Below are 25,191 nucleotides of genomic sequence, written 5' to 3'. Positions count from 1 at the left end.
CACTTGGCTATTTTTTTGTTGCAGTTTGGCTGGGACCGGGTTGGAACCCACCACTTTCGGTATATGGGACCAGCGCCCTACTCACTGAGCCACAGGTGCCGCCTGGCTTTTATTTATCTTAACACATTCTCCTAATTCATCTTGCCGATAAAGTCAATGTACCTTTTGTGCTTTCATGTAAGTTTCCATAAGTATGAGAAAACAATACCAAAGCAAGTCAAATATTGATAACAGACCAGGATTTGGGACAGCTTCAAGTACACTACAAATACTTAAGAAATGTAAATATTCCATTACAAATAGCAGTATGGTTTACAATATCTTTTATTAAAATAGCAAGGGAGGAGTTGACACAGGGTTCTCCTTCGTACTCCTGTTGAGGAAAGTAATAGTTCTTTCTAAGGACATTTAGATGACCCCAGTAGGAAGCAGACTTTGGAAACAGACATTACTCATCGTTTATTCTTTTAGCCAGCTTCTCATGCAAAAATTGATCTTCTCCTCCTGAACTTCCTTTTTTCTTTCTTCATTTCATGTTGCAAAATGGGATCTATTATACATCCTTTTTTTTGGCTGGTTTTTGAATTTTGTTAAATGGTACATCATCATGGTGATGACTTGTTTGTGGTGAGACCCAGGCAAAGTCAGAGACCTCTAGCCTGGTTTATGTTATTCAGGGAACCCACGCTTAGTGTTCAGGCCCAGGGCCGAAGTACACAGCTGTCCCGGCCACACTCATTTCCTAGAATGGCCTCTCTGTGGCAGCTGCTGGAAGCAGGTGAATAGCAGAACTGAGAGGGGCCAGGTAGAAGTGGTCAGATAGAAGTGACTTGAGAATGAGGTTCCAGAGTCTGAATCTGCCAAAGGGACAGAACTGTGGATGGACTTGTGACAGAGAAGAGGGTTCTGGAAAGACCAGACAGTAAGGGAGACTGAGTCTATGTAATACAACTGCTTTGGACACTGAGGTGGGGAGCCGTGAGAGGTGTGCACATCCACCTCACCTGCTCCTTCCTAGTTCCTTTGTCTGGCCTGGAGAGTTTCAGAGCCTGCTGGGTGGAGTGACTTTGTTTGTTTAAAAGGTGCTCATTGTAGTCAAATAGCCAAGAGGCAAATGGGGGAGGGCTGGGACCTGGGTAATCCTGACTGAGGGCTTATTTGATAATTGTACTTAGATACACTGCTTTGGTGTGGGCAGAATGGGTAACTTCCAAAGAAACTATTTCTTTTAAGCATTCTTAAATCTCTGGCCTCTAAATGGAGATATGATAATGACCATTGGTCCTTCCAAGACAGATATCCCTTTTGAGGCATAAGAATTTCTATTTTTTTGCTGTGATGTGACAGCTCAGAGCAACATTCAACTCTTAAGCGATTCTCTTGCCTCAGCCTCCCAAGTAGCTGGGACTATAGGAGCCTGCCATAACATGCAGCTATTTTTAGAGATGGGGGTCTCGCTCTAGGTCAGAACTTGTGAGCTCTGGCAGTCCACCCGTCTTGGCCTCCTGGAGTACTGGAATTACAGGCATGAGCCACCACTCCTGGCTGAGGCCGAGGTGTAAGAATTTCTATACTCATTAGTTTATGATTTTTAGGGGCATGGCTGTGGGGGAGTGAAATGAAAATTTAAATAAGAAATAATTAACCTGCAGTTAAGAGTCAGGATTTGCTGACTTGCATTTCCCTGGCAGAAAGGGAATCAGTTTCTCCTGAGTCTTGTGCACCTGTGCGTGGCTTTACACAGCCTGCCATGTGCAGCCCTGGCCACCTTCCCTGCAGAGCTGGTGCAGCAGGCTGTGGAGCTGCTGCCCCTAGAGCTCTGCCTTGTGTGCCTGCGGAGAGAAGCCAGTCTGCCTGCAGAGCGGAGCGGCCAGAGTGCCTGTGCGCCTTTAGAAATCCTGCCTTTTTAGGCTGGTAGGTTGGTGCTGTTGAAATTGGAGAATCTTGGGGGTATCTCATTCCCTCAGAGGCTTAAGGCTTTGATTTGCTCCTTTAAAGGCCAGCTACTTTTGCTTTTTAAAGATTTCCTCCATGTCAGAAAGATAACTGTAAGAGAGCATGAGCCCTTGAGAATGAGGCCACATTTTCCCCATGCTATAAAGCCAGCACGTGTGTCCAGAGAATCCCGTTCCTCATGAAGACCGGAAGTTAAGAGGTCTCTACACTGGGCTCCAAACCTTATGTATGTGGTTTTAATTCCACCTCTGTAGATCTGTTACCAGGATTAGGTAGGCAGTATCAGATTTAAGTTCTTTCCGTTCTGCATGCTTGCCTTCCACCAGGACGTGTATTGCAGAGAAGGAAGAGAATGTTAGCCTGCTTATTTCCTTCTGCCTTTTCTTCCTTAATCTAGCAGTCTTCAAAGAACAAATGGAGTCTTAAATGTATTTATATTTAGAAAGTTTGTGTAGCATGCATATCATTTATTGTCCAGATTTCAAGTGAGCTTTATGAAGATTATAAGGCCAGGGCCGGCATTGCTATAGCTAATAGGAACCTGCTTGGTAAGGCCTATGGGCCAGAAGGTCAGCAGCATTGCCTGGGACAGTGATACGGCCTTATCGGAAGGAAGACTCCTGAGAGGCTGCCCAGGGACACTACGCCACTATCCTTCTGTGTGGCCTGACAATGTTATCTGTCCTTTCAGTACGGAGTATCAAATGTCTGTCATGAGTACAGAAATTAATTTAATGTCACCTGAAGACATGCAATTAATCTTTTAGAGGTTTTCATAATACCTTTACAGAAAGAGTTGCCAGTTTGGCGGATTTGGATTTTGGGGTTTAGAAGAAGATAAGGAAAATTAATTTTTCATCAGGGTTAATACAAGCTAGCAGGGCCACAAAGGCTGAGAGAAATGGTTGGGGAATTTGTCAAGTGTTGTCACTCTAGAATAATGCTGCTTAACGTCTGATAGGTATAATCAAGAGTTGAGATTTCTATAGAGAGGGATTAATCAATTTGCTTGCTGGTGAATGCAAGTCAGTGATATCACTTCTTCATGGGATTTAAGAATGAAAATAAGATTTGATCTGTCAAAATGCAAGAAGCCCTGACACTATCAGTAGGCATTTTTATCTATACATTTAAGCCATTTGTTATAAATAAATTTGTCCTATTAATGTTGCTGGCTATAGACCTCATTTTTTATAATGATCAAGCTGATAAAAAGTATTTCCTAAGTTTACTTAATTCTTGTAGTGCCGTTTTGGTATATTTATATACATATATGTATTTTAAAACTTAATTTAGAAAGATTTTATAGTAGTCATTAAAAGATAATCATGTGTGTAGAAAACAGCATAATGTTTGTGTCTTGGTCTAAGATGGACGAAAATTCTTTTCTCACATCTGTTTTAAGGAGGTAGAAGATGTTTAAAACTATACCTGAACGTCGTGTTATGTGGAGAGTTCAGAAATGAGCTGTGCCACCCCAAAGAAGTTCCGTTTCAAAGTGAACTTTTAAAAAATAGATTTGCAGTGTACCGTCCACATGTAACCCCTCGTATGCTTACATTAAGATAGCAGTTTTTAAAATGTCTCATTTAAATCAACAGTATCTTAAAATTTACAGAACTAAGTGCTAATAATTTTGAGATCTCTTTCAGTGCCATAACTATATGAATAGGTTATAGAAAACTTAGAGAAATGGGTAGATTTAATTTGAATTGGTTCTTTCTGAAATTTGGCCTAATCTATGAATATAAAAATATGGGATTAATTTTGTCTCTCAGATGTAATTAATTAAAGACTTTGTCCCTGGGTAATTATACTAAAATATGCTAAAACCAAAAGTCAAAACAATGTACTGGTTAACAGGAAATGGTTCTGATATATGCAGTAGAAGGGAATTGGAAGCATTATTTATTTCCCAGTCAGTCAGGTGCACACATTGAGCCAGGTGACATGCACTTGGACGCACCTTTGTTCCCATAGGGTTGGATGGTTTGGGTGTTCAAGCCGAAGGGTGAGAGGAGACGGAAGGTGGGACCATAATGCTTAGCTGGGGTGTGCTGGGAACTGGGGGAGGCTGAGTGTTACTGCACGTGACTGTGAGTCAGAGCGAGTGGGAGACCCTGTCCATGGTACCCAGGGCTTGGTGCATGGCCAGTCTGGGCACACAGTGACCAGCAGTCTTCAGATAACTAGATAGCTGGTCTGTGGGTGGGATCTGCGGTACCCAAAACTGGACCTTGCCTCTTCTTAGGTGTCTGTGGGATACTTGATTTTGTGGCTAAAACTAAACTCAGTTTGCAGATAATTACCTGGACCACCAAGATGTATCAGAGGCAGTTCAAAGTAGTGCTTGTATAATTCATGACGGCAGCTGTAGGGTCGCCCATGTGTGGCTGAAATGTATGTTGAAATAGGTGTCCATTGGGAAAGGTGAAGTAAAATTTTTCTCAAAACCACTACAAAAATTATTTTTTGAATTTTGCTCTGTAGGATCCACAGGGGCGAGTTGTTGAGGTAAAGCCACAGTTGCAGAACGTGCCCTCAGGGGCGAGTGCATTTGGCTGCACTGTGCTCCTGGCACGGCCTAGTAGTGCAGTGGTCGTCCATTTCTAGTACTAACTGGAATAACCCAGGAATTAACAATTTTCCCTGTAATTAGCTTTTCATTCTGCTAAGTTATAAGAGAATGATGTTTCAAATTGAAAAAAAAAATTCATTTTTTCTTACAGAGTGAAGTAACTTGTTAACTTATGCTAAGCTCTGAATGCTTAACATGATCTTAAGAGAAATTCAGAAGCAGAGCTTTATAGTGCCCTTTCATGTAATTAAAATAATTTAATTAAATGATGATTAATCCCATTTGTTTCAGCTCTTTGCTGAGAATAGTTACAAAATATGTTACGTTCCCCTCTCAGGAGGCAGTGTGGAGTCCTACCTTTGGAACCACTGGGATGTCCCAGCGCTTACTACGTGAGCAGCGTTTTGTGGGCACAATGAGGATGATGGTACTTTGCAGGGAGGGGGGAAGAAAACCCTGTCTGCACAGATCCTAGCGTATTGTCAGACGTTTGATCAGTATTGTTCCACACCTGATTATAAGTGGAATGTATTGAATGATACCAAAACTCTTGGTGACTCATATTCCGGGAATGCCTTGGAAATTTTATATTATAAAGTAAATATGCTCAAGTAATGACATCCCGCTTTTGGTACAAGCTATTCTTTTTAAAGTTTACTCTGCAGGTCATCTTGTTTTTAACAGCTCTGGATTGCTAAAGAAACTGTGACCACAGAGTATTAATCTTTTTGTCCATCGTATTACTTTAACACTGTCTGCTTTAGGTCCAAGGTACTATCTTGTCCATTTCTGCACTGTGTAGTGCTATTTTCTCATGCATGTAATGGTGTTATGAAGCTGAAGGTTGGCCTTTTTATTATTATCATGTTGACTGTTGGTAAATGTATATGTACTAAATGATAGTGGCTTAACCTGGTATTGTTGTCTTTTTTTTTTTTTTAAGCACATTCAGAACCTACCAGCTTTTAGAAGTACAGTCTACTATCTGTTGACTTACTGCAATAAGTACTCCAGGGCTTTGTTTGCACAAGACATTTTGACATGGTGAACAATGCAAAATTACTAGGATCTAAACCCCTGCATTCTCTAGAGTACTCTCAAGAAGGTGCATGCTGCAGATGGCACCAGACACCTAGTCAGTTAAGCTGCCAGGGCGCTCATTGGGATTACTCGAGGCTATACGCTGGGAGGTGGGAGGTGTTTCCGAGACAACAAACCTTTCCCAGTTCATTTGTTGGTCCACCTTAGTGAGCAAGAGAGAAGTTGGAGAATCACAGTAAGACTGGTGGGTAGCTGGGCGGTCTGACTCTGCCTCTACCTCCCATGAGCCTTCACGGTCCTGCAGCTGGGGTGAAGCATCAGGAACTGTGCATGACAGCAGTGTTCTCGTGACAGTGTGACTAAACACATGCATGGTGGATTGATGGATCTCGCTCTAAGATTATATAACCAGGAAACACCATTTTGATAGGATTTAGATAATAAATAATAGATCACTGGCTTTTTTTTTTTTTTTTTTTTTTGCTGGGGCTGGGGTTGAACCCACCACCTCTGGCATATGGGGCCGGTGCCCTACCCTTTGAGCCACAGGTGCACCCCTGTCACTGGCTTTTTTGAAAGATGAGGGTGTGTGGTGTGTATATACTTAAATTTAATAATTTTTTAATGTAAAAAATTTTGAACATATGCAAAACTGGAGTGAATTTGCATAAATAAAAGACTTTTAAAAATTATGCACTTAGAATAGACCCTCCTGCCTGAGTGGGACAACCAGTCACACCCTATTCAGGCAGCTTGGGCTGCTAGCCTGAGTGTGTGGACCCTGTCCCGGAGTTGGCTCCTTTTCGCAAAGCTTCCCTTTTCCAAAAGGGGTCTGTCCCTGTGCAAGATAAGAGCAACTCAAGTCAGACCAACACATTGCAGACAATAATTAGACACAGTGTAGAGTCACAGAATGTTGAGGGGAGAACCCTCTGGTTCAGTTGTCTGCTGCCCTGGCAGCATGTCAGCAGCTGGTCCCATTGTCCTTTACTTTGCTCAAATGGCATGTTACCTTAATTAATCTGGGGTTGTTAAACCAGCCTTGCATTTCTGGGATGACTGATTTGGTCAAGGTGTGTGGTGTGAGCCTTTGTTTGCTAATGCATTAAGGACTTGTTTGATGGGTCCTTACTGTATGTAACACATATATTCATGTTTTACATATGACTGTGTAGGTGGTTATGTTGTACATATGACTGTACATGTTTGCATGTACATTTATGAGGGATACTCTTGTGTACTCGTTTTCTCTTTTGACATCTTTGGCTTTGGTATTATGGTAATTCCAGGCTGAAAGAATGGGTGGGAAAATTGCTGCTTCCTTTTCTGTTTTCTTAAGGAGATTGTTTAAACTTTGTAGTCTTTTCTTTCTTAAAGAATTCAGTGGTAAAGCTGTTTGGGTCTGTTTTTTTCGTGATAAGTTTTAAATCACTGATTCACTGTCTTTATTTCATAGAGGGCTGTTCAGATTTTCTTTCTTGTATGTCAGTTTTGGTACCTGTGTCTTATATTGAATTTGTCTGTTTTATCTAAGTTGTCTGATGGATTGATGTAGAGCTGTTTGTAATAACTTCTCAGTCTCTGTAGGGTCCACTGTGATGACCCCCCTTTGTCTCCTGCTTTGGCTGGTTTCTCTTCTCTCTTTTTCTCTTGGTCATTGTCTTAAAGGAGCATCATTATTTTTTATTTTTATTTTTTATTAAATCATAACTGTGTACATTGATGCATTTATGGGCTCGGTGCACTGATTTGATATACAATGTGAAATGCTTACATTGAACTGATTAGCATATCTATCACAATTACACTCTTTCTTAATAGTTTTGAAATGTACCTTTGCCTCATGCACATTAGGTGAGATCCCCCCAAATACCCTCCCTCCTCCCTCCCCTCTCTCCTCTCTTTACTTCTACTTTCTGGACTATAGTTATGTTTTACATATGACTGTGTAGTTGGTTATATATTGATTTCATAGTAGTATTGAGTACACTTTTTTGAGTATCGTTTTTATTGATATCAAAAAACAACTTCTGGTTTCACTGATTTTCTCGTGTGTTGTTGCTTTTTGCTGTGATCTTCATCATTTTCTTCATCCAACTTTTAGCTTAATTTCCTTATTTCCTTTTTTTTTGGGGGGGGGGTACTAGTTTTTTTGTTTGTTTGTTTTGCAGTTTTAGGCCAGGGCTGGGTTTGAACCTGCCACCTCCGGCATATGGGGCCGGCACCTTACTCCTTTGAGTCACAGGTGCAGCCCTGGGACTAGTTTTTTGAGGTAAAAGAAAAAGACTCATAAATTGATTTTTAGATCTTTTTCCTTTTTGAGGTAACTGCTTTAGTTGCATCCCCTAAATGTTTGATGTGTTATGTTTTTGTTTTCACTCAGTTTAAGTGTTTTTTGTTCAGTATTTTTATTCTTACTTTTTTTCTTAGTATGGCTTCCTGGGAATCAGCCCTATTGTTGCGTAGTTTTGTGGTTAATCAGTGATTGGGAAGAGACTGGGCTCAGGCGCTGGGGGCCCGTACCTGGCTGCCCCTGGCTAGGTGATTGGAGCTTCGCATCAGCTTCCCAGGTGGCTCCATGGGCATTGCCCCTCCAGGCCTTCTGTGGCTTTTTCTGCTCCAGAACTTTGGCATTGAGTTTTTCAGATTTCTGGCTGTCTGCTGCTTGTTCCATTAGGACCTTGATCAGAGGCTTGTGGATCCATAAGTGTCCCTGAGCCTCCCCTAGAGTTTACTACTCTTGACTGACCATGCTGCCCTGGGGTTTCCTGCGCACGCGGCTGTAGCTGGGAGGAGCCCTCACCAAGAGGGGCAGCACAGGGGCTGTCCTCACACCTTGGGACATACATTAGAAACTCTGTAAGTTGGCCACTCTGAGGGACTGTAACAAACCGGTCTACGTATGGAGGTCGTCACCATAAGGTACTAGAACTTTCGTACTAATACATCTATGTGGGACGTGTCTGTTCTGAAAAGTAGGTCAGCTTCGGGAATTGGTCTGCTGTGGAGGTTCTGCTGTGCCTGTAGACCTTTTCATGCCATACTAGCCAGAAGTTGGGACTCCACTGACATTTCATCTCATCTTTTCGCAGGTCCCTGTTACTTTCAGTAGTTTTAGCAAAGTTGCCTGCAGCCATCTCATTCCACTCCCTGTTCCTTCTCTTTGTTGAGCCCTTTTCTCCTTTAAACGGTCTCTGAAAGATACTTGAGGACCAAGAGCAGGAGATGAGTGTCGAGTTTCTTCTCATTTAATTTACCGGGTCACCATTGCAGATACTGGTGTAGTTTGAGCTGCCCACGTGAGGGCAATTTCCTAACCAGTGCCTGGTACTGTATATCCCTATTAGTGTCAAGAGAAAGCGACGTGCTAATGAAAGCTTTAATCTTCTTTTCCTGTTCAAGCACCTGTTTCTATTAGGATTACATAAGTTAGCAAGACAAACTCTGATATCCTTGCCACCTATCCTTTCTCTTGACCTCTTGCTACTCTTTTGGTAAAGGACTATTTTTAGTACCAAAAGTACTTAAGGACCTTTTCAGACTTACTTTTCGTGTGTCTGGACATAGAAGCAGCATCAATAGCATGGCTTGAATATATACTTGCTTCCTAATTGATTGAGTAGCTTTAGGGTCAAGAAATAAGGGAACTTCAGTAAGACACAACAGGTGCGGCTTCTGCATGTCTGCAGTTCCTGGGAGCAGAAATGCACCGCTGACGCATGCCTGCTCTGCACCAGCCAGGGCACTGGCAGCTCTCTGCAGGAGGGCAGGAGTTTCAGCCCGTGGTTAGGGATGCTGCTCATGTGGACTTTGTGAACACAGTGTTGAAGGAGTGGTGCCCATGGGGGAAGGCACTGCCACACGCCCCAGATCTGTGGCCACGGTTGGCAGGAGCTGGGCTGATGCCACAAGGTTAGGTTTGAATGGGAGTTAAGTTTAAAACTACTACTTATGCAGACTGCCAGATTTTAATAAGAAGAGTCTTGAAAATGAGTGATGTGTGTTGTAAGTGAGAAGTGCATATTGAATATACAGAATTTTTTAAAGTTAAGCAGTATTTCACTGAATTAAATAGCACATATTTTAATTACAGACTTCTTAAATGAATACAGTAATTAAAAGAGATCTTAATCCCAAAAATACTGTTAAAACTTTCCACTTGTTCAGTGAGAAATGTCCTTACTGGCTCTAGTGGATGACAGGTTTGGGCTCACACTGCTTTAAATGATCTTGTTTCTTGGGTGAACGCTGACGGAGGGCTTCTGGTGCTGGGAGGAGTATTTGGGGAGCAGACACTGAACCCTGTACTGCCTTGGTTTCAGCAGGGAGGAGAGAGTGATGGCTTCTTTCACCCTGACGGCCAGCCCCAGCGGCTCCCTCAGCCTCCGGATGTGGGACCACAGCCTGCCCGCAAGGTGACGCTGACCAGGGGGGGCCTCCAGCAGCCTTCACACCCCCTACCAGGGCCTCATGCACACTCAGCTGTTCCTCCGGGGATCAAAAGTATCCAAGGAGTTCATCCTGCCAAGAAGGTATGGCTTGTCATCCAGCCCATAGCACTGGGGCTGGGAAGGCTGCATTCCCTGTGCAGGGGATTGACATGAGACAGTTGTCTGATCCCTTGTGCCTGGCGCACAGTACTCATGTAATGAGCTGTCATTTCCTTTGTTCTGGTTTTGAAAACACGTGAGCATTTTTATCACACCCTTTCCTCTCCTGGCTATTTAATGGTACAATTCCAGTAAATCACCTACCAACAGTAGGCTGGCTTCCTGCATCTCTGAACTGTGTGCTCAGCAGCAGCTGTGTTCTGACACAGCTACGTGGGGACGTGTCTATGTGTGTGTGTGCACGTGCCTGTGCCCATCTCTGCACCCGCGCTTGTGTACCGCCCCAGTACAAGTATGCCTCCTTCCTCTACTTGGTGGTTTGTCCAAGGCTTCAGAATGTAGCTCATGTGTGCACACACTGATTTCATAGTCATGACTCTAGATCAGAGAGAGGAAACTAAAGCCTTGGGAGGGAAGTAACTTGCCCATGAAAGTGGCAGTACATCCTTCCTTGACCTGTGGATTAGAAGGTGTTTCTCTGAGCTCAGTCTGCAAGGACAGAAGCAAGGGTGCCCCCCGCCCCCTTCTCTGCAGTGACTGCTATTCAGTTGTGCACTGGGAGTACTGTCTTGCCATGTTTTCTGCTTCTAGTGTGAAGCACCTTCTTAGGCTCCCAGAGCTGCCACGGCTCTGCAGGAGAGATGATGGCCTGGCAGTGAAGTCTTGGTTTGGAAGCCAGAGCTGCTCACGATGGAACAACAGTGAGGAAGACAAGGAGGCAGCACCCTACTGTGTGGTCTTCCAGGGGAACTGGAGCCCACTATTTAGTGTACCCTCCCTGCTCATTTTGCTCCTAAGAAGTCATGTTAATACTAAGACCATTCTGCCAGGTGTGGTGGCTCACACCGTAATCCAAGCAGTCTGGGAAGCTGAGGCAGGAGGATCACATGAGGTCCGGAGTTCAAGACCAGCTCTGAGCAAGAGAGAGACCCTTTCTCTACCAAAAATAGAAATAGCTAGCTGGATATTATGGCAGGAGCCTGTAGTCCTGAGGTAGTAGAGGCTAACTTGAACCCAGGAGTTTAAGGTTGCTGTGAGCTAGGCTGACGCCATGGGACTCTAGCCTTGACAACAGAGTGAGACCCCATCTCCTAACTTAAAAAAACAACAACAACAAACCATTCTGAGTCTCTCTGAAGTGTTTAAATCACTTTGTGTATGTTATCTCAATACTTCATGATAGAGGACAGACTTACTCACTCTATTTTGTAGCAGGAGACAGATATAGGCGCTTGTGGTCTCTCCACTGGTAGTGATACAGTCTCTAAAGGTTGTTCTAGTCTGAAGCTTCTTCGCTGAGGGTTATCCCTGAGCATGTGATGAGAACTATGATGAGAACAAGCCTAGAAAACACATGCCCCTGTGGAGGGGGAAAAATGAAGTACTTGAGTGTCTTTTAAACGTCATTGTCTGTACTGTAAATGAGGATAATATTTCCTACCTTATTTGAATGATTGTAAAGGTTTTATGAGAAGATGCATATCAACATCCTGGTGCCTGACGTATAAGCAAGCCTCTGGTAAAGGATGTTATTATTAATACCACAACGTACTATGGCTAGAATGAAAGAGGAGTTACTTACTGCTGGTTTCCAGCCAGTGTAACTTCCAGCTTTGGTGTTTCCTCGAGTGGTTTTGTTGCCATCTGCGGAGCACGGAGAGGTTCCCTGTCACTTTCCGTGTGTGTCAGTGCATGTTCACCCCCACCCCAGGCCTAGGCCTGGTTCCCTCCTCGCTCTGCCTTTTTCTGTAATGAACAGGGGAGGCCGTTTTTGTCCCTTTCTACCCAAACTCTAGGACACAAGGTGGGTAGTGCTGTTGACGTGCACTCAGCCTTCCACGTTTCACTGTGATCCTGAGCAGGAGAAGTGAGGCACAGGTGTTCTCTCTTTCTCTAATGCTAGAAATTTCAACTGTCTTTTTTTTTTCTTAAAAGATCCTAGAGCAGGAATTTTGAACCCTGGGCACCTTTAGAAAATGATAGTGTCAGGACCCCACCTTAGACCAGCAAAATCATCTTGGAGGTGGGATCACACTCAGCCATTGCTGTATGTGTGTGTTTTTAAAAGCTTTTCAGATAATGGCATTGCACAGTTAGGGGTGAAACCCTTGTCACAGACTGTGCCTTTAAGGTTGTAGGGCTGGCAGAGGTACGTGTTTGCAGAATGAATTGGGTACATAATGCTGTGGCTTGTTGTGATCACAAGGTAAATTTGACACACAGCGGGTCCCTATGGAAACTGGCCTGTAATACAGTGGGAGAAATTTGGGCTCTGGGTCTGAACCCTTACCCATGTTACTTACTGGACATTTCTGAATCTCTTTGGGTGTTGTTCATCTGCAGAAGGATGCTGTCACCCAGAGTGCCTGCTGAGCATGACTTCATGGCACCTGGAGAGATTCAGGTGCTGTCACTTCCCTCCTGTTCTTCCACCTAGACTTGCTGGATTTTTTGGTCTCATTTAAGTATTAAACCACGGTCTGAGAGTCGAGAGTAAACCACAGAAAATCCTATAGCTCAGGGTATATTTTAATGGCTTGTAAGTTACCTGCGCACTTTTTATATCTTAGTAGCTGTGGAGAAACCCGGGCTCAGAACGGTTGCCTTTCCTTTGTTGTTGCCAGGCCATCATGCACGGGCGGGGCAGAGGGGCAGCAGGACCCATGGGCCGGGGGCGCCTGGTGCCCAACAAGCAGAACCTGCGGGTGGTGGAGTGCAAGCCGCAGCCCTGCGTGGTGTCTGTGGAGGGGCTGTCCTCATCAACCACTGACGCCCAGCTCAAGAGCCTGCTGATGTCTGTGGGACCCATTCAGGTAGGTCACCTAGGTGCGTGACATTTCTGCCGAAGTGTCCTATCTGAGATGAAATTATTTCTTGATTTTAAAGTGTATCCATTCCATTAGTTTATATAAAAATAATATTTGGAAAGAAAGGTAAAACATCTATTGTACATACTTAACATCAGAGTTGTTGCCTAGGAGTTTGGTTATTTTGAAATTTCTAGATGCTTAGTCATAAATTTTAAGAAATAACACCAAATAAACAAATTATCATTTGGGATTCTCCAGTCATAAAGTTCACACATGCACATGTACGTGTAGAGTTTTTGTTCCATCAAACCATTTGTTTCATTTGTAATAATTATTGAAGTTTTAAAGTATCTGGACTTTTTATCTTTAATTTTCAGAAACAGCCTCACATGTTAACAGCTGTGTAACTTGGTTTAGATTTTTTAAAATGTGACAGTAATATGGGCTGTCTGTTCAATTTTAAAACTGGCTAATTTTGATGCTTCAGAAGTCCCTGCTGAGTTGGCTGCAGCTGAAATGAATGGAAATGACATGAACTTGACTCTCAACTCTGGTAGAGACCCTGATCTCTGCAGGTGCTGTGCCCTGCAGGGCGGGCGGTGTGGCCATCCTGGTCTCCATTGCCAGTTGCTGCTGTTGTCACATGCTCTGTGTCCCCCAGCAGGTCTGGGTCTGAGTGCAGAGCACTTTGGAAACATGACTACTAGCGATTTTAGGACACCCAGATGCAATGTTAGTTTTCTAAGTAGTACAGAGTACTTTCTTACAAGAACATCTTACAGCCTCTTGCTTCATGGATAAAAATTTGGAAACATTTTCAGACTATGGTATGTAGAAGAAATTAATTTATAGTTTTAGATCTCCATCTGCTTTTGGGAGTGCCTAAAAAATGAATAGTTCTTAAGAAGTGAAAGCCCTTCAAAAACCGTGCCTCTGCTTAGGTTTAATTATTGCCAACTTCATTACTGGTTCCCAGAGAGATAGTTTAGTTTTTATTTGTGTAATAATGAAAAGTTAACCCTAAACCTTGGCTTTTTTTTTCCTTTAAATAAACAAAGGGCTTCACTCTGTTGCCTAGACAGTGCAGTGTTATCATCATAGCCCACTGCAACTCCTAGGCTTATATGATCCTCCTCTCTCAGTCTCCTTAGTAACTGGGACTACAGGTGCACACTACCAGACCCAGCTAAATTTTATAATTTTTGTAGGGTTAGGGTCTTGCTATGTTGCCCAGGCTGGTCTCAAATTCCTGGCCTTCAAGTGATCCTCCCTTTTCAGCCTCCCAAAGTGCTACATTTATAGGTCTGAGCCACTGAGCACAGCCGGCTTTTAGAATAGGCATCCCAGTGGTGCAGTTAGGAATATATTCTCACTTATCAGAGGCATGAAATTTATGTTCAAGGATAACTTATTTCTTTCTTTCTTTCTTTCTTTCTTTTTTTTTTTTTTTTTTTTTGAGACAGAGCCTCAAGCTGTCTGCCTGGGTAGAGTGCTGTGGCATCACAGCTCACAGCAACCTCCCAACTCCTGGGCTCAAGAAAGTCTCCTGCCTCAGCCTCCCAAGTAGCTAGGACCACAGGCGCCCGCCACAACACCCAGCTATTTTTTGGTTGCAGCCGTCATTGTTGTTTGGCGGGCCTGGGCTGGATTCAAACCCGCCACCTTAGGTGTATGTGGCTGGCGCCTTAGCCACTTGAGCCACAGGCACCGAGCCAAGGATAACTTATTTCTAAGCAGTTGATTATAATATGGATTGATTTACAGGAACAGAATTGTTACTAGAGAATTTCATATGCATTAAAATGTGGTTATTCTAATCTAAGACTCAAAACTAATGCTGATTGAGAATTCAGAGTCAAGCAACAGTTCAGCAATGAGTCCAGATGTTAAAAAGTCAGAACCTAGTCTGATGAGCTTTGGACCACAGATCAGCATGCTTGGCACAGAGGCTCCCATTTTATTCCAGTTTCATGGTGGTCCTCTTCTCCGCAGGACACTCAGCACTTCCCGGGGGGGGGGGGGTGACAGCATTATCATTTTCCCTTGTTAACCTGGGTGATTTTTATGGGCTTTGTTTCATTAATTTTGGTCACTTTCTTGGATATTTTTGAATGTGACACAGTCACCAAGATCCATGTCTTAGACAGTGAGTGCTGTGTTCCTATGGTACGTGGCTCTCAGCGAGGCTCCATGACACCATTATGAAACCCTTGGCCTCTGTTCTATTTGTCTTTGAAAATGAATTTTGGATTTTGAAGTGTGGGAGTTGTACCTGTAAAAAGAATGTCCTTTTTTCCTTCAATTTGTTGCTTTTTTCTGTTCTGAAAAGAAGTAGAAATCATTGTGTTTTAAGTAAAGTTTTATTGGGGCCATTTAAAACCAAAAACCATGTTGGAATTGACTGCTGGCTTGTTCTAACTAGATACGAAAGGGACGCAGAATGACACTGAAGGCAAGTATCAAGGCAGGGCTGGAGCTGCTCTGTGACCGTTGGGGTGAATAGCCATGTGCCATGGCAGGCCTCTGCCCGCCGCCCCCCGCACAAAGCAGAGACCTCTCCTTTCCACTCAGTCTTAAAGGCCACTGAGATAGTTTTGAGTGGGCATTCAAAGATTTTTAAATGCGGCATTCACAGATGCTACATTTATTAATTATAGACAAAACTGAGAACTGGTAAAAGAAGCATCAAATAGCTGAAGATATAATACTGAGAATTTTTAAAAGCCTTTCATAACGACTTTATTATGGTTAAATATATCCTTCAAAGGGAAAAGTTCTAAATGACCCAGGGCTTCAGCACCATCTTGCTGGTTTGAGGAAGAAAAATATCTTTTTCTGTGTGTTTTGGGATAAATGTTTTTTTACCCCACTTGTTTTCAGAATGAAAGGTCTTATCCGTCTGCTTTGGGACATGGCGCCACCTAGTGCTCACTGCTGGGACATGCATGGCGGCCGTGGCCCGGCTGGGACAGACCTATAGCTTGGGGCCTTCTGATTATAATGACTGCAGGTTAACAATACTTTGTAGACCTGTAGAATCTGAGTGGTAGCAGTGATAGGATAGCCATTTTACTCTTGAATTAGTGTTTTCTTCTCTTAAACAATATTCATAAGGCTTTAGAAAGTTCACTTCAAAGTCATTTAACTATAGGTTTATTTACAGAGTAATGAAGAATGACAAGATTTTGTAGAAAGGTCATAACTAGGATAGAAATGGCACAAGTATAGTAGTGTGTTTGAGAATTTCAGATGAGAAAAGGTGCTGTCAGAATGAGACCTGCATGATGGTCTCTAACATCAACATTAAACAAATCAGAAAGAAGGTTCTGCCTCAAAGAGCAGGGGACATGGGCTCCTGGGGAGGCCAGACCTTGCTCACAGGGAAGGGAGGTGGCAGTTTCTGCTGGTCCAGAGGCTTTGCCAGCCCAGGCACCTCCAGCCACCTCCCATTCTCTCAGTGGCATCCCTCTGGGGAGCAGCCATGACCACCTGCTCTGTCCTCAACGACTCAAACCAAATTAACTGTTAGAATCAGAAAGTAAGTTAATTGTAGCTTTTGAGGCTCCTTTACTTATATTTATTTTCCTATTGCTGGATTTTGGCTAAAACTATGTTAGGAAAAAACTGAATCCTATAAACGAAATTCCATGATTTGAAAACAAAGTTTCCTCACAAGAGTGTAAAGTTCGCAATCTCCCAGTGAGTAAAAATAAGTATTTTTCTGTTTTGGTTCTTAATAGCATTGAAAGGCCTGCACCAGACAGAGCAGCAGTGACAACAGGAGCTGGCATGTCGGTCACACGGCATATGTGGGCCAACGTTGTGTCCACTCTCTGTGCTAACTTCCTTATATGTTCCCTGGGACTCACGGACACATAACTCTGCATGCTTAGCTCATTTTTGCTGTGATGTCGGCCCTGGAAAAATGTAGCTGGCAGTCGCAGCAAGTCTGGGCTTGAGGTGTAACTGTGGTTCAGATTCTGAGTTGCTATTTCCTGGTGTGCAGCTTTTACACAGAGTCCTTCCCCCTCAAGAGCCTCAGTTAAAATTGGCATCACTGCCAAGCTCTCTGTGGTAGGGATTGAATGAGGTGACACGTGCTAGCCATGTGCATGGCCTCACATAGCACAAGCCCCAGCGAATATTAGTTTCCTCTTCCCTGTAAATCAGATTCTGATCATCCAGCCTAAGTGTCACTGGGCTCACTGTCTGAGAGGCTGCTTGTACTCCAGAGACCCACCACAGAACCCTGTTTCAATGGAGGGAACTTTTTTTGCGGGGGTGGGGGTGGGCAGAGTCTCACTCTCACCCTGGGTAGAGTCCTATGGCCTAGGGTCAGCTTCGCTTACAGTAACATCAATCTCTAAGGTTCAAGTGATCCTCTTGCTTCAGCCTCCCAAGTAGCTGGGACTATAGGTGCCCGCCACAATATCCAGCTAGTTTTCTCTTTTTAATAGAGATAAGGTCTCACTCTGGCTCAACTTGGTCTCTAACTCCTGACCTCAAGCAATTCACCCTTCCAGAGTTCTGGGATTACAAGTGTGAGTCACCTCACCTGGCCAGTTTCATGTTTCATATATAGTATAACTTTTGAAAATTTCCAAGTCATAGATACTTTTATCTGTCTGCTTCTGTTGTAAGATTTTTGACAGATGGTTTAAAATTAAACGGCCTATCGCTTCTCGGCCTTTTGGCTAAGATCAAGTGTAAAATTAAACGGCCACATGTGTAGGTGCTTTTAAAGGCTTACATGTTACTGTTAGGTATTTCTCTAGCCATCATAGCTCACTGAACAGGAGCCCAGAAACAGTAGATGGTCCTCATCACTGGGATGCAGTGGTGAGTGTAGTTCCTCAGGACAGTGTTGCACGATGTCCACACCAGAGCTGCCCGGGGGGCCTGCTCTTTGATCAGTCTGGGGCAATAAATTGAGTGTCATGAGAGAATTGAGAAGGGCCATGCTTCTTGAGGTTGAGGTTGCTGAGCAGTCACAGAATGGCACCTGGTAGGTGGGTAAGCTGTCTTCTTCCTGCCTGTTGTAGACCCGGGGGCCCTCACTAAATAGCAGTAGCCTCCGATGAGATGGGTATTGGTCTTGAAAAAGGATAGTGAGGGTCCCATTAAAAGTCACTTTATAGGAAGACATGAGAAGAGATGCCTCTACCCAAGGGCACCTGCTACTACCACTCACAGAGAAGGTTCGGCAGCTGCTGTGTCCAGGTGATGGAAGGTTTTAACACCAGCCTTGGAGGAAGGAAGTGTCATCATGGGAATGATTTATTAAAGCACAGCTTAGGAAGAGATTATTGGATAGCTAAGAAAAATTTCCAGGGAGATAGACAGGAAAGTCATTTTGTTTTAGTGATCTAAATGTCAGCCTACACTCAGATTTTGTATTAAAGCTGATAACGTATAAATGTATGTACAGGGTATCCACAAAGTTCATGTGCAATTTACTATGTTAAACTATTTTTTATTTTTCTGGAGACAGAGTTTCACTTTGTCACCCTTAATAGAGTGCTATGTTGTCATAGCTCACAGCAACCTCAAACTCTTGAACTCAAGCAATTCTCTTGCCTCAGCCTCCTGAGTAGCTGGGACTACAGGTGCCCACCACGACGCCCGGCTATTTTTTTTTTTTTTAAGAGACAGGGTCTTGCTCTTGCTTGGCTGGTCTCAAACCTATGAGCTCAGGGCAATCCACCTGCCTTGGCCTCCCAGAGTGCTAGGATTGTAGGTGTGAACTGCTGCACCTGGCTGTTAAACTATTTTAATTTGCACACAAACTTTATGTCTACCCTGTGTATATATATAATTTTAAAAGAGTTTTTACCATTTACAATGTGATTTTAAAATATTTGTTCTCTTCCTCTAGAGTTTACAGATGCTTCCCCAGCAACGGAAAGCCATAGCTAAGTTCAAGGAGCCAGCCCATGCATTGGCGTTTCAGCAGAAGTTCCACAGGTACTAGTGCCCTGCACCGGTGGTGGTGTGGGCAGGTGGGGGCGGGGGGGGGGTTGTCTTGCGCCCCTTTGCACTGACAGGTGCCCCTGCTGCTGTACAGTCCAGCAAGATGTGGAGCAGACTGCCAGCCCCTTGTCAGGCAGGGCCACCGTGGTCAGGTGGAGACTCAGCCCTTGTTTTTAGTAGGTCTTATCTGTAAAGCCGTGTGTGGGTGTCCGAGGCTCTCATTGGTCAGGATGCCCCATTCTTCACTAGTTTTCTTCCCCTTGGTAAACTGATGCTGGTGCAGAGTTGCCACTGATCATTTCCTTAAATTCCCACAGGCATATGATAGACTTGTCTCACATAAATGTGGCCCTGATCGTGGAGTGATTCCAGCAGGAGACCTGACCTTGTGCTGTACACACACTGTGGGATTTCTTCGAGGAAGCTGCCACGGCGCAGAGCCCCAGGAGCTTAGATCTCTCCGGCTGTTGTCTGGAGCGCCAGCCGGCCACAGGGTTGATTCCAGGAGAGCTGAACTTAACTTACACAGCACGCTGGAGTTTGGTGTTAGGTTGATTCCTTCAGATTCTGTTGTCACCACAAAGAACTCCAAGTTTTTCGTTTTCTTTTGTTTTCAAAGTGCTTACAATGCATGTAGACGTTGTTCTTCGTGATCTGACTGTGTGATCGGTCACAAGGACTTAGATTCAGGAAAGAACATTAACGTCACAAATTCCAAGTATTTTTCACAGTGAAGAATCTTTGATAATGGTTGCACTTATCTTCAGTGCAGGCTAGAAAAGTCTTCTCCACCACGCTCAGCCTGCGTGGTCTTCTCAGAAAGCCCTCAAATGGCTCTTATAAAAACGTAGATTAAAATTTGGGTGACGATTAATTGACATTTGCATATCCTGGAGAGCCAGGGTGTGAGCGGGGTGGTCGGGAGTGGTGCCAATTGAACAGAGATTCTGCTTCTTGTCAGTATTTCAAAAGCGCCAACTGTATGCTCCTAGTCCGAGGGTGACTGCTGCTTCCTTGGGTTCTTTCACAGTCAGGTGAGAGGGCTGGACAGGCCCCTGGCCGTGGTGCCCTCACCCAGCAGCCCACGGCCCACGGCTGGGTTCTGACCCCATGGGGCAGAGGAGCAGCCTGAAGGCAGAGCAGGCCCGTCTAGGCTTCTTCCTTGTTAAATGCAGCTCACAGTGGCCTGTTTTGTTGTGCTGGCTCTGTCATATATGACATTCTTTGGGAAGCTGGTTATCATTGCTTTGATTACCCTTTTTTATTTTTGAAGGCCACTGAGCAGGAACCACACTGTCCTTCAGCGGATCTGAGAGCAAGGTGGTGCTCCCTTGTGGTGTGAGGGCGGCTGTCAGCCAGGGACAGTGGAACCTGAAATGAGACGTGTCTGTGTCATCATCGAAATCGCTTTTAGTAATTCTAGGTAGGTTCCCTTAGGTGAGACTTAGTCTGCTTAAGAAACCTTAGTGGAATGAATTCATTCTTGGAAAACACTGAAAAAGTGCCTTATTATATTCTGCTTATAAAGAATTTTACTGTTTTGGATATATTCTGAAGTGGCCCTAAACTATTTGAGCAAATACTACGAGGGCACACTCAGATTTTTTAGCTGTCTTTTATACCTACAATTTCATGTCACATTTACTAATAGAATTAAGGGATCTAGAAGCCTGTTATCACTTACTACCTCTGCAGTGAGCGCAGCCCCAGGGCTGTCACCTCCGGAAGGAGGGGCTGACGAGAAGGGCACAAGGCTTGTCTCATCTCGTGTCTGCAGCTGACATTTTCTATGCTTTTTCAAATTAAGTTACCAAAACGTTATTAAGCGGAGAAGAATATTCCAGACCCTGCGAGGCTTTCCGTAGCATTGACTACTAAATGGCATTGTGTGCTACAGAGAAAAACAGGCAGCTGCAGGTGTGTTTTGGTGGCTGCTTTTCAGAAACTGCTGGTCCGGGGAAGTCAGGCACTCACAGGCTATGCTAGAAACCCTGCAACTATGGTACCAGCCCCTCTGTTTCAGAAAGCCGTGGGCCACCTTTGGAGGGTGGGGTCGGAAGGCAGCCCTGCCCGCCATGCATGCAGGAGGGCATCCAAACAGCTGGCCCACAACTGCACTGCCCACTGTGTTCACAGTGAGATCCGATGTGTTTCTCTATTTAAAAGGCGTAGTTTATCTGTCTCAGTCACAGAGAGCAGCGTTGAAAGGAGTGAGTTTGTAGCCCATAGGCTCTGTTTTTAAACAGAGCTCCAGACCACCTAGTGCAAGGGTGGTGGGCAGGCTTAGACTCCTGTGTCACCGAGAGCTTCCTGGTGCAATAAGTGAGTTTAACTAACTTCTGCCACTTTCTGAGGTAGCTGAGTGTGCTGTGGTTTAAAGACCACAAGTCTGCAGTTGTCTGGGAAGTGGGGAATGGAAGCTTCTCTGCAGTTAGTGTAGTGACGCTGGGCCCGTGGGCACCAGTGTGCAGCACAGGCTTCCTGCACCCAAAGCCCTGCTTTTGGTGTTGTCTCAGTGTCATGTGGAACCTGGGAGGTGTGTGTGTCATAAGTGTCCACACACAAACAAGTTTTCTCTTGATAGAATGTTCTGGAAGGACAATCAGCATAGTCAGCCAGACCTGTCCTAAAGCACCAGTTACGACAGCCGCACACAGCCCCGCCTCTTAATGCTAACGATCATTGAAAATGGGCTCTTAGCACCTGCCCATCTCAGTAATACAGAGTTAGTTTCCTCGAAGGAAACCACAGAAAAGGAAAGAAGCAGAATTAGAAAGTAATGTTATTTCCACTTTTGGTGCCCTTCTCTCAGTGAGTCAGACCGCGTAAGCTGGACCCTCGTGGAAGATCTGCTGCAACCATTATCTCTGTTCTTTCTTTATCATGCATTTGAAATGAGATGCAGGGCGTTGAGCATAGTGTAAATACGGACCTTGCAGAATGACAATGTTATTGGGAATGCTTTCAACTCAGCAACATCTTAGCTACTTGTTAGTTCTTTTGTGTTGTCTTATCAAAGTTTAATGGAGACAGTTCCATAATTGTTGTGTTTGTGTGTAAATTCGACTTTTATAAAGATGGTAGTAAGTCAATACTTTTATCCTGATCTGTGTATTATTTGTTCACAAATTCAAGAAGCTTAAAGGCAGTAAATATCAATATATCTCATAAGGTAAAAACCAGTGGATAATTATGTGGAGCCAAGTTACTTTTTCTTTTTGCGTTATCTTGTTTTGATTTTGTGATGTAACGTAAGTTCGCTTAGCAGCTTATCTGAACGTAGCATTGCTTTGCCCTCGGTCTGGCCACGTTTGTTAAATCCATATCTGATACTCTTCTAAAGGGTAAATCTCTTCTTTCCAAGAGAGATTCTGAGGGGTACCCCCTCTGAGAGAGCAGGTGGCAACCTGTGCAGATGCTGCACCCTGCCTTGCCGGGCGAGTTGGTGGGTGGGATGGGGTGTGGTTTCCTCGTGCCTGTTTTTAATATGGGTAGTTCTGAACTTGCTCTGTAAAGGCCCTGGACAAACAGCGGTTTAAGCTTGGTTCCTTAGCATTTCTGAATTGTGACAGAGCTTTCATCCTGCACCCAGGGTTTTTTTCCCTCAAATAGTATTTTGCTGAATTCTGCAAAGTGAAGGCTTTGTTTCTGAGGGAGGTGGGAGAGGAGTGTAGTGGGAAGGGGGGGTGGGCTGTCACCTCAGTGTTAACGGGACACTTCCTTCTAACACTCTGGCCTGTGAGGGCAGGTCACCCGGTCAGTCACGGTGGAAGCAGCTGGGCATATGTGCTGGATGCCCCCTGCGCCTGGCACCTGCTCAGCTCCACACAGATCCAGGTGTGTGAGGCAGGGGAGGCGGAGGAAACCTAAGGACTTGGACTTTTTCTCCTAGGATGGGTTTTAAGAACCATCCATGTTTTTCTTCTTTTGGCTTTTTTTTTTTTTAATTTCATTGTTTATTTTTTATTTCTTTGTCATTTCATTGGGAAGGTAAGCTTAACATGCTCATAGACCGTGGACTGATACTTACTGGAAACAGGTTTTAGTCACATAACTGCATAAAACCAGGGGCTCTATGTGACGGCTGCCCCGCTTGGGCCTGTCACAGAGGCCCAGACACTCCTGTGCTCTGTGGCTTTTCTCCCCTTGGTGCTCACTGGAGAGAAGAGTGGCCCAGGAGTCAGATCTCATCCCAGGCAGTGTCTGCAGGCCTGGCCCTGGGGGACTCTGGGCCCCAGCTCCTCCTCACTTGGAGGCTTGCTCTGGCTTGGTACCCTGGGAGGTCCAATGGCCTTCTCTGCATTAAGCTATAACCACCTTCCCACCACCCATTTATTTGGAGTGGGAGGGAGAAGAGGGGGAGAGAGAAATCTTGAAAGGTATTATTGGTTCTTTAAAAGATTATAGGTGCTATTGATGGGGGGTAGGGTAGGAAGAGACCAAGAGGCCCCCCATGAAGGAAGCCACAGGGACATTTACATCCATGAGGGGAGAGTGTAGACACTTAAAAGTGCTTGACGAGCATTTCTGCTGACCTTTCAACTATTTTTAAAAGTTGCGAATGAAGTGCTATTTTGGTTATTCTTAAATATGAACTCTCCAGAGGCATCTAGCCTTGATTTAACATTAAATCCTAAGGATTTTATGTAAGGTTTTTTTGCAACCTATTTAATTTTTTTAAAATACCTAACTTCTTAGGTATGTAAGTCCATGGTTTTCTGGAACCAAAGCAGAACCCACTGATTCATATTGGATCCCAGGTGTACTGTGGCAGCGTGTGGCTGAAAGGGCCACTTCTCTCACACGCTGTCACCTGTCTCTTCTAGAGGACATCTTACAGTTCTGACTCTCTTTTCTGTCGTAGTTTGGCAGGCCCTTTCAGTCAGGTCAGGCAGATGGAGCAGGTATTCTGAGTGAGCTGTTTCTCGGGTACTTGGTTTTCCCATTTCCTTCTAACCAACTGAAATATTAAGAGGGCTTCATGTGGATGTTTTGCTTGTTTTTATTTTACTAATTTTAAGAGGTATGTAGAAAAATGTAGGGCCTTATAAAAGAGGCAGCATGTAGTTTTTTACTTGTCGTGTTCCACAGAGTGGACAAGCAGGCAGCATTTTAATACCTTCTGTGTTTACCAGTTCAGTGTGCTCCAGAGAGCAGACCTCACCACGTCCTCTCAGCGTGATTCTCCTTTAAACAACTTCTCATTTTAAGGCACATGTAGTGGAAGCTGATTTTTAAAGTACTTTAAATTTCATGCATTCTGCAGTATTTTCCTATACTGTATATACTGAATATATGAAATTTTACAATAACATGTGCACATTTTGCTGACATGCAAGGAGCAAGTCATCACTCATTTTTATAATTCAGCTTTGCTTTTCACAGGTGTGGGATCCAGAATGTTTTTCCTCTGTGAGGATTTTAACTCTTAGGCTTTAATTCCACTATTTAATTTTCAGGTACAAGGACGACAAAGCACAGAATCAGAGTTCCTTCATTCTTGAGCTGATTCTGTCTGTTGGGTGTTTCTGTCCTCCTCTCGAGACTCATGTCCCTAAGGGGACCACTTCACCAAGCCTTGCCCCGGCTCTTCCCCTCCTGGCTCTCCTGTTTTGCTTCCCTATGTCTGGACCTGACCGCTCTTTCCCACTCCGATCCCCTCTTGTCTCTTCCTTCCTCCCCCCACCCCAACCCCCACTGTTGCTGTCTGTGCTGCTGAGGGCTGCACGGGGCCCTGTTGCCCTGCTCTGCATCACGTCCAGAACCCCACTCTGGGTGGGAGCGAAAGGCTTTGGGTGTTTGTGGACTGTGTTTGCAAGTTGATCCCCTCTAAACCTTTGCTTTGACAGGTCTTTACTCATGATTTATTCCTCCAGGTCTGATTGGAGAGAATAACATTTTTATTCTGTTATTTTGCAGTTTGACTCTGTAGGACTGTGCTGACTCACAGATGCCAGTGTCCTGTGGCGTGCACCTGGCCATGTCATTAATCACCCACCTCTGTTTCTTATCCCCTCTACTTTTGCAGGACCTCTTGTGCATGGGTTCAGTGTTGTTAGTAGCGCGCCTCTCATTCCGCTTGGAAGTGATGGCCGTCTGACCCTTGTTTCTGCTCTCACTGACTGGCCCTCCCGACTCTGATGCGTGCGCTGGATGTGCCGCACCAGGGGCAGCGCTGGCGTGGTAGGGGGAGCGCTGTGTTGATTGGGAGCATTGCGAGTTCAGA

At 44.4% G+C, this 25,191-nt stretch overlaps 1 protein-coding gene across 1 annotated transcript in view; it reads left to right on the top strand.

Moving 5' to 3' along the window:
- RBM33 (RNA binding motif protein 33) overlaps positions 1-22,916 on the top strand; it is a 136,698-nt gene extending 113,782 nt beyond the window's left edge. The window contains exons 16-19 of the mRNA XM_023514413.1: positions 9,898-10,107; positions 12,810-12,998; positions 18,871-18,959; positions 19,283-22,916. Coding sequence (XP_023370181.1) covers positions 9,898-10,107; positions 12,810-12,998; positions 18,871-18,959; positions 19,283-19,331 — 537 coding nt within the window. The 3' untranslated portion in view covers positions 19,332-22,916. The remainder of the gene's footprint in view (positions 1-9,897; positions 10,108-12,809; positions 12,999-18,870; positions 18,960-19,282) is intronic.
- The last annotated feature ends 2,275 nt before the right edge of the window (positions 22,917-25,191 follow it).

This window comes from Otolemur garnettii, unplaced genomic scaffold, assembly GCF_000181295.1.
Source record: "Otolemur garnettii isolate 467f Iridium unplaced genomic scaffold, OtoGar3 scaffold00053, whole genome shotgun sequence".
NCBI classification, from domain to species: Eukaryota; Metazoa; Chordata; class Mammalia; order Primates; family Galagidae; genus Otolemur; species Otolemur garnettii.
The sequence above is the reverse complement of the archived record's forward strand: the minus strand, read 5'-3'. Positions and strand labels throughout refer to the sequence as shown.